At 45.2% G+C, this 9,636-nt stretch overlaps 1 protein-coding gene across 3 annotated transcripts in view; it reads right to left on the minus strand.

The window, feature by feature from the left end:
• Window positions 1-2,886, minus strand: part of GATA4 (GATA binding protein 4) — a 45,002-nt gene extending 42,116 nt beyond the window's left edge. For all 3 annotated transcript variants that reach the window (XM_015429751.1, XM_015429683.1, XM_015429609.1), the window contains exon 1: window positions 2,361-2,886. In XM_015429751.1, coding sequence (XP_015285237.1) covers window positions 2,361-2,886 — 526 coding nt within the window. The remainder of the gene's footprint in view (window positions 1-2,360) is intronic.
• Window positions 2,887-9,636: the final 6,750 nt, after the last annotated feature.

Consider the following 9,636-nt stretch of genomic DNA (forward strand, 5'->3'; position numbering starts at 1 on the left):
TCAGCAGGACTTGTGCAAGAAAACATCCTTAATATATTTACAGTGAACACACTATGCGCACCTCTACATTCTGCCAAAATTAACAAGTCAGCACTTTTAAAATCATAGCTAAAGAATTCTGAGCTGATCAGAAGGATGGAACCACAGCACTGGTCACCTGAGTTGTCTCAACAACCACCAATTCACAATGGTTCAGAATAATACAATCCTACCTTCTAAGACTGTTGTGATAGCAAAGATGGCTGAGATACAGGATGAAAAATGCTTTAAAGCACTACCTAGAGAAGTATTCCTTAGGAGGTTTGTTATTTAAAAGCCAGGCAGCAATTAATTGATATATCTTTTATTGTTTTAATAGCTGGAAGAGGCCATGATGGATGAGACCAGAGCTATCACATGACCTCTCCAACCAGTTGTGGCACATTAAAAATAATATTTCCCATCAGGCTTGCAATTCTTGAACGTCCTAGTGACCTCTGTAGTGCTAGGATCTAGGGATTAAAGTCTGCAAGCTCTGATTGTTTAAATTCAACAAAAATGTAACTGTTAGATTAAAAATTGCACAACCTGTGAACGCCTCAAAAATCTGTCTCATCCTGAACCACTCTGGACATAGCAATGGTTCCACCTTAGAGTATGTATCTTCAACCAATGGAAACACGGTCTTTTTTCAGGGTGGAATCTACACTACCAGGGATGACAAGAGAGTGGGCAGATGCTGAGTTAGTGATCCCATCCAAAATTCTTTAAGCAATTTCACTTTCTTAGTGTGGCTCTTTTAAATCCAACAACAGCACCATGTAGGGTTGCCAACGGCCTGGAGAAAAAAATGCCCTGCCCCTTTGAGAGAGGCTTAATGGGACATCATTTACCAGTGATGGAATTTCCTCTGTGCCATGAAAAGTTTCAGGTGCCCTCTCTTAAAGGGGCTAGACACTTTTTCCAGGCTATCATCAACCCCTAAACCAGGGAACAATATCACAGAAAACTGGCTCCCTTGCCAATAATATAACATAGAAATGGGACCTCCAATGGCCTTCCATCTAACAAAATGAATCATAGAATGATAGAGTTGGAAGGGACCTCCAGGGTCATCTAGTCCAACCCCAAATACATAGATGATCAATACATGGATGATCCACAAAACTGTTGGTTCTATGACTTTTTAAAATTTCTAAATCTCTCTTTGCTTTCCTGCAATGGGGAACAGTGCATATTCCCAAACCTAACTAGGGACTGGCTGGGAGATCTGGGTTCAAATCCTTTCTCAGCCGTGTAGGTCACTGGTTGATCCTGGGCCAATCACCATCCCTCAATCTTACCTGCCTCTAAAGCGTTGTAAAGTTAAAACAGGGAAGGGAGAATAGCAAAGAATCTCCTGTACACCAGAAATCATGTTGTTAAACAAATGGGAAGACTCCATCAAGGTCGAAGTGAGGGTCTTTACGTCAGTATTGCTTGCAACAGCCAGGTTAACAATAGCCGCCTTTTGGAAATCTCCCACCCACCCAACACTTACGGTATGGCATGACAACCTCTGGGAACAGTTTGTTATGGCTAAAATAGCAGATTTAAGCCGAGGATCTCGTCCGCCAAATACCACACCACACGTGAAGTTCACAAGGCTATGGGCACCAGTTATAAAATATATGACAGAGCAGGAAATACTTCCCTCAAATCCCAATTATCACAGGTGGTTGTTCCTGTAAATTGCCACAAACCCCAATCCTCCAATTAGCATAACATAAAGGTTTGGTCTCTATCACACTAGCCCTAAACACGGCGCCCTGAGGCTCATGTGGTCCACCAAAGGAACCACAGAGTAATGAATAAACACAGAGTTACCATAGTAAATATAGTTAATAGCCGGGATTGTCTTGTTATTTTTATAACTTGTACTCCCCCAATGGTTCTAATTCTTATCTTGTTGTAATCTGTACCTCCCTATTTTTCCTGGTTATGTTTACCGTGTTTTGTGCATTGTAAAAAAGTATAAAAAGAATTTTTTTTAAAAAAAGGAAGGGAGAATCACCTTTGCCACCTGAGCTCTTTAGAGACAGGGCACGATAAAAATGTGATAGAATGAAAAGTGATCTCTGTTATTTTCTCAGTCAAAAGTCTTTGAATATAACTGAATATAAAATAATTTGAATATAATTCCTTCAGGAGGGTCCTCCAAATGGCACGCTCACTGAGTTTCTGTGATAGCTCAGTGAGTTTCAACAGTAAATTAATTGGTTAGACTCACTGATTACATTTCACTGATTTGATTAAATTTCTACCCGCAATTCCATCAACCCAGCTTCGAATGCAGCCCTTGCTAGAGAAGCCTGAACTCAACAAGATAAATCTCTTCTTACCTAAGTTGGTGTGTCTTGGAGCTCCTGGTGTGCCCCTGTTCTGGAAGTTGTGCAGCACGGCATTGTCAAAGGGGGAGGCAGTCCAGGTTGTGCCCAGCTCTGGGCTCATGTAAGTGGCAGGATAGGGGCTGGAATAGGACCCGCTGAAACTCCTGGCATACTGTTCCCTGCTGTTGGCCGAGATACTGAGTGAACTACTGTAGGCTGCCGCCTCCCTGGTGGTGGTGGCCGGGATGGGGCTGCCAGTGGCGAAGGAGAACCTGGGGGACACCGATGGGTGAGCGGCTCCCGGGTTGTACGCAACGCTCTCGGCCCCAGGTGGAGTCCAGATGGAGTGGTTGGAGACAGGACTGCCTTGCTGGGATGACCCACTTCCCTGGAGGTATGGCAGGCTGGGGATCATGGTGGTGACCCTTGTTGTAGGGATGTAGACTGGCGACGCAGCTGCTGTGCCATGCATAAAACTGCTGGCCCCCTCGTATGCTGGTGGGCCATGGTTGGCTGCCATGGCTAAACCTTGGTACATCTCTGAAGGTGTGGATCGGGCTCCAAAACACAACTAATTGATCTCAAAACTTTTGATTCGAACACTTTGGGAATAGAGTAGGGCTTCCTTCCTCCCCAAAGAGGGACCAGGCAGTCCCCAATCAAGTCCAGCAGGGACTGCTCTCGAGGGGATCCAGAATGTCCTAATAGGTGGCGATGCAGTCCCGGTTAGCTTTTTCCCATTTGGCACCATCCATCAAAAGCTAGGAGATGCTTCCGTCTTGCAGTCTTCTCCCCTCTTGTGTAGTTGGGCTTAGCTCACACCTAGGTGGGAGGAAAGAACAGAATGAGACGGGCAGGTAGAGAAAGGGGGGTGGGAGGAAAGATCCTCCTGCAAAAAGGCCGATAAGGTTAGGGAAGGCTGGAGAGGGCAGGGGAAGCCGGGAAGGTGAGAGACGCTTCCTAGACGTGGGATCCTTCTCCAAGAGGCCCCTGGAGCCAAACCTTGTCCCCAGGTACAAGCTACCCTTTTGTGTTGCTAATTAAACCCCAAGGTTGTGTTTGATCTGAAATCACATCAGACCAGATTGAGGGAGATCTGGAGTCTGCCGCTGGGGAGGGGGAGAGTTCAATTAAAACCCCACTTGGAGGTGGAAGGAGAAGTAGGGGAGGGGCTCTCCCCTCCCTCCCTCTCACACACACACATTCACACACAAACTGCATGCAGAGTCCTTCAGATCAGATCCTTCCCAGAGAGGAGTCCTTGTTTCTGGAAAATGGAACAAGGCTGTGTATTTGCATGTGGGTCTTTGTGAAATACAAATCATCCACACAAAGGCACCCATGCATAGACATATCATGTCAAGCAAGCACGGCAATTGATATATCTACTTGCATTTGGCCTCCCTGGAAATAAAGATGGACCTACGTAAAATACATATGCTTTTCTAATACCAGACCAAGCACAAACCCAAGAGGACCAAACACACACACACACACTCCAGAGCCATTCCCATTGGAAGCCCACCCATCCTAATAAATGTGGTGGCGATGGAAAGTACCCATCAAAGTTCAGAGGTGGTTTGCCATTACCTGCCTCTGCATATTAGCTAAGGACTTCCTTGGTGGTCTTCCATCCCAGCTCGAACCAGGGTTGAATTTGCTTAGCTTTCAAGACCTGGTGAGATTGGAAAAGCCTGGGGCAGCCAGGTCAGGGCATTAAAAACGAAGAAGAGAGGAGAAATTGGATTTATACCCCACCCTTCACTACCTGAAGGAGTCTCAGAATGGCTTACAAACTCCTTTCCCTCCCTTACAGTTCCCTTTCCCTCCCCCACAACAATCCCCTCCCCTATTAGGTAGGTGGGGCTGAGAGAGCTCTCCTGAGAATTGTCCTTGAGAGAACAGCTCTGAAAGAACTTATGACTGACCCAAGGCCACACCAGCAGCTGCAAGTGGGGGAGTGGGGAATCAAACCCAGTTCCCCCAGATCAGAGTCCGCACTCTTAACCACTACACCAAACTGGCCAATTTGGTGTAGTGGTTAAGTGCGGGGACTCTAATCTGGGAGAACCGGGTTTGATTCCCCACTCCTCCACTTGCACCTGGCTGGATGACCTTGGGCAAGCCATAGTTCTGTCAGAGGTGTTCTTGAAAAAGAGCAGTTTCTCTCAGAGCTCTCTCAGTCCCACCTACCTCACAGGGTGTCTGTTGTGGGGAGGGAAGGGGAAGGGAAAGGAGTTTGTAAGCTGCTCTGAGCAGGGTATAAATCCAATCTCTTCTCTTCCTCTTCTTCATACACCTAAAACCATACACACTTCTAAAAATTATGAGTCTCCTAAGTAAAAAGAGAGACGCTCAGCAACCTAGTCTGAAAGTCACAGCCATAATCTCAGGCATGTTGGGACCATCTTTGGTTACTATGGGAAAATATTCTGCACATGCTCAGAAACACTATCTCATGAAGACAACCTGAAGTTGGAGGGAGGCTTCAGTGATATTTTTATGGGAGATATGAGCTTGGTGAATAGTTTCTGCTGCTGCACCTTGTGGGACAAGAGCTCAGGTTAAGGTCTAGGCTAGAACCCTTCTCCATCGCATACACCCAGACTGTTTGTGTTTGTTTGTTTCAAGGACCACGCAGTCAAGTCAGCTCCCATCCAGACACTGAAGCCCAGCTGCGGGTTTGCCACTTCAGTGAGAATCAAGCCACACTGATAAAAGAAATCCGTGCACAGTCCTATGGACAGAATGATGCACACACAGACAAGCAAACAAGACCTCCGCATACTCTTATAAAGAGATGTAGCACAGTAAAGGAATGCAGAATTACATGCAAGTGCATGCTCACTCACCCCCCCCCACACACACACCAAGATTCATATTCCTATGCACAGATCTGCTCTAGCACAATGCACGCATAGCCACTAAAATAATAAATGCATGCAGATTTGCATGCCCAGGAAAACACAGAACCGGCTAAGTGATCAGCGTTGTATGAACTTCTGCCGGTGTTGGGAGCATGGTCTGCACTGTGGAAGGCATGGTGCTGCAGCAAACATTCCCAATGTGGCCTTTTCCCTCCACATACCCTTTTCCTTGCAGAGAAGATCCTTGACGAGTGTCTCTGCCAAAGAGAGTGCAGGCTATGCCTTTGTACTGTTCCCACTACTTTGCACAGGGCTTGCACCAGAAGACTCTTCAGGGGGATCATTGTCATGATAACAAAATATGTGGCAGGGTATAAGCCAGGGTATGAGCAGTGACTCACAAAAGCTCATTCCCTGCCACATGTTTTGTTAGTCTTTAAGGTGCTGCTGGACTCTCGCTCTTTTCTACTGCTACAGACAAACTAACACGGCTACCCATCGTGATCCATTGTCATAATAAGTAAACTATTAATGTTTTCTTGGGCTCTGCAAAACACCCTATGGGGCTGCACACATTTATTGCATGCTCTCCACACATGTTCCACACATGCTCTCCAATGTCTGTCACACAGGTTGTGTGCTAAGTGTGTACAGTTTCACTTGTATGGAAGAAAATGAAATGAGATATCATTGCAGTGGGGTCTGATCCTGGCCCTTGGTGACTCCTTGATAATTAACAGTCAACTCTGCTTTTTAATTTCATAAGTCCTGTCCCGTTGTGCAGTGTGTTTCTGGGCATGTGGATTGTGTGTGTTCAAGATAAGCAGGCTTTATCCATTCAGTGGAGATTCTGGAGCCCTCTTTCCTTTTTATTCACTCTTTGGCTTGGAAACCAAGCCCATTATTAAAACCCAGATCCTTTCATTGGACAGTCAGACAGTATTTGAGGGGGGAGGGGTTGTGGCTCAGAGGCATTGCCTAGCATGTAGAAGGTCTCCAGGCTAACCCCCAGCAATTCCAAGAAAAAGGATACAGTTATATGAAAGATCTCTCCTGGGATCCCTGAAGAGCTGCTGCCAATCAGAGTGGACAATAGTGACCACAACAGGACACTGATTTGATAGTATAAAGCACCTTCATGTTCAGCTGTCTAGATAGGCTTGGCTCACTCCAGAACTGGTTTCCAACACCAGGGTTGCCCCTTGGCATATATAAACTAATAAAAGGGAGTGGAACCAGCGTACAAGAAGTGGTGCAAAACACAAGAGACTGCTGGTTGAAATTATATTTAATGCCAAGTTCACTATCAGTGTAACTAGGTGAAACCTGAGTATTCTTACAAGAAACAACACAATTGCAAAAAAAATAATCACAATAGTACAGAGAAGTAAAGTCCCATAAATTTCAATGTGTCACTTTAAGTGATTTCAACCAGCGGTCTCTTGTGTTTTGCGCCATATATAAACAAATAACAAAAAGTGCCTCTGAATACAGTTTGAGTCCAGTGGTACCTTTAAGACCAACAAAGTTTTATTCTGGGTATAATTTTTTGTATGCATGCACGGAAGCTTATACCCAGGATAAAACTTTGTTGGTCTTAAAGGTGCCACTGGACTCAAAACTTTGTTCTGCTGCTTCAGACCAACACAGCTACACACCTGAATTTAATGATCACCTGTAGAATAATATTCCCCCCCTCCCCCCCTCACACATTTACACCCACAAACACGGTCAGATAGGCTTGAACTTAAAACACCATTCCCAACACCTCTATGCATACAATAGCTTCACAATATGCTGGAGGGCGGGGAGGGGAAGGAAAGCTCCATGTGAAAGGACTGCAAAGTGATTGCATCCCCTTTAGAATCAAGGCTCCTTTAGGTTTCAAGATGAATCTGCCCTTCAGTTTGAAGATTCACTGATAGATATGCAAAGAGATGGAATCTCTGGGCAGCCTCCCACAATGCCTCGCACCTATCGGCTTACAGCCCAAATGACCCTTCCATTGGAAAAGCAGTTAATTAAAAAGTTCATTACCATTTTCCGGCCAAGGTCGGCTGATGGTTTTAGCTTTTACTTCCAGAGTTAATTCTTAGTTGATTTTTTTTTTTTTTTTGGTGCTCCCTTAGGTGAAACCCAAGGAAACCGCCCGCGTTCCTGCAAATTGGATCCCCTGCAAATTGGATCCCCGTCGAGAAGGAAATCGGGAACACAGTAATAGCGGCAGAAATAAGTTAGGGGGCGGGAGGGGGGGGGGGAGGAAGGCATCGAAACTCTAGTAAAAATGGGCCAGGCAGTTAACCCAACTTGCTGCCGCATCTGTTCCAGACGCAGATCCACGTGTGAAGTCATTTTTTGCCAATCCACATTCATTTTTTAAAAAAAATACATTTTGATACCGATTTTTACTGTATTTAAAAACGTTCGTCACGGTTCTCAGGAAGATATTTGTAGAACTAGTCTCTCCCTTAAAAAAAAAAAATTAACAGCACGTCAATGTATCTAAAGTCAACGAATAAAAATGGTTGGCTTAATGCGATGTGGATAACTTGTATAGTTTTTTAGTTTACAAGTTCCGCAGTTTCATTATGATCTTCAAGAAATCATGCAATGCAAAACTGCCATCCCCTTATATTTCCAAAGTTTAAAATGGAATATGGCCACGATTCAGCCACCCTATTGCCTTCAGGGGGAGAGGTTTAAAAACAAGACTGCCAGCGCCATCATCAACAGCAAATTATAATTTGAGTTTAAATCAATTTAAAGAAATTAAATCACGAAAACAGTCTTTATTCCACCCACTATATTACTACTTTATTCTTTGACGCCGGTAATTGAGGGAGGGGGGGGGAAGTCATTCATTTTAAAATAAAATATTTTCCGAAATTTTCAGTCTAGAAAGATTAAAAAAAAAAAGAATGATTCGGCAAATTGGGAAAAAAATTAAGCAAAAAAATAATAATCCCACACTGAGGAGGCTAATTCTCCGTTTGTATGTCAGTATTAAGGACTTTAAATTCGAAATTGTCAAAAGTGTATTGAAAAGGAAAGACAGGATTTTTAAACGGAGGATTTTGTTTTAGTTCCAGCTACCTTCGGGTAGACAGAAGAGATCTTGGCCAGCCGGTCCAATGTGCTTATGTGTGTGTATATGTGTGTGTGCGTATACACACACACACACATTGGAAAGGCTGGACGTGATCTATATCTATATATTCTTATATATTAATAAAATCCAGATTACGCGCGCGCACACACACATATAATCTGGATTTTATTAAAGAACTGGATTTTTAGAGTCGCGCCTGTTTGTCCCCGGCGGGGTTTTTTTTTTTTAAAAAAAAAGAAAAGAAAAGTACTACAATGCGAAGAAAGTACTGCATGAATGTACGAGGAAGAGCAAACACATTTCCTTTGGGAGAAAATAACTGCGCCACATTTTAAACCGCCCCTCTTTGGATTCTTAAAAATGACTTTGTGATTCTTTTTCACTCCTTTTCGTAAAGCGAACAGAAAGTCACTTTGCGAGGAAGCTCCTCCGCGCCCCTCGCAGGAGAGCCGCGGCCGGGTTTGGAACCCGAAAAGACCCAGAGACGGGATCTCCCCCCTCCCCTCCCCTCCCCTTCGAGCGGCGATAAGAGCAGACTAGGACCGGGAAGACGCCGCCTGCCAAAGCGCAGGCCGGCCTCGCGGGCACCGGGCGGCCCGCCGAACCCAAAGGCGCCCCGGCACGAACTGGCCGGAGGGGACTCACTGCTGCGCGCATGGCGAGAGGGCCGCCGAGCGGAGTCCGACCAGCCAGGTTTTCCGGGCCAGAGTCACCGCGCCCTTTCCTCTCCGACACAGGAGGGCATCCCCACGCGGCTCTCCTCCCAAACCTTACGAGGGTCTGCCCAGTTGGGGCCTGCCCCGCTCGCCTGCCTGGGCTCCCACGAGGCGTCAACAATCCCGCGGAAACCAAGCGGACCTCAGCGCCTCCTGACACTGAACAATGACATGTATATATAGACCCTTATCAGCCACGATGACTGTACGGACAAGAGGAGACCTCGACTCTCGGACTCTCGCTAGAACCGGTACTAAAAGCAGGACTTCTTGTTGCATTAACATTATATATCTGCACGCCAGCTCTTCAGCACTGCATCAGGCCGTGCATTTATTAATATTATTATAATTATAATATTATATCATTATTATTATTTATTATTCCCAATGTAAACGAGAAGATCGAAAGGTCACCACTGCAGGCTCCGCCGGGGAAAGAGGGATAGGTAGACCAGGAGACAGAGGATTGGGAGGGAGAGGTGCACGATGTGAGACCCGCAAATCCTAGGAAAGAAAGAAAGAAAGAAAGAAAGAAAGAAAGAAAGAAAGAAAGAAAGAAAGAAAGAAAGAAAGAAAGAAAGAAAGAAAGAAAGAAA

The sequence above is a fragment of the Gekko japonicus genome, unplaced genomic scaffold, assembly GCF_001447785.1.
Source record: "Gekko japonicus isolate JY-2015 unplaced genomic scaffold, Gekko_japonicus_V1.1 scaffold7, whole genome shotgun sequence".
NCBI lineage: Eukaryota > Metazoa > Chordata > Lepidosauria > Squamata > Gekkonidae > Gekko > Gekko japonicus.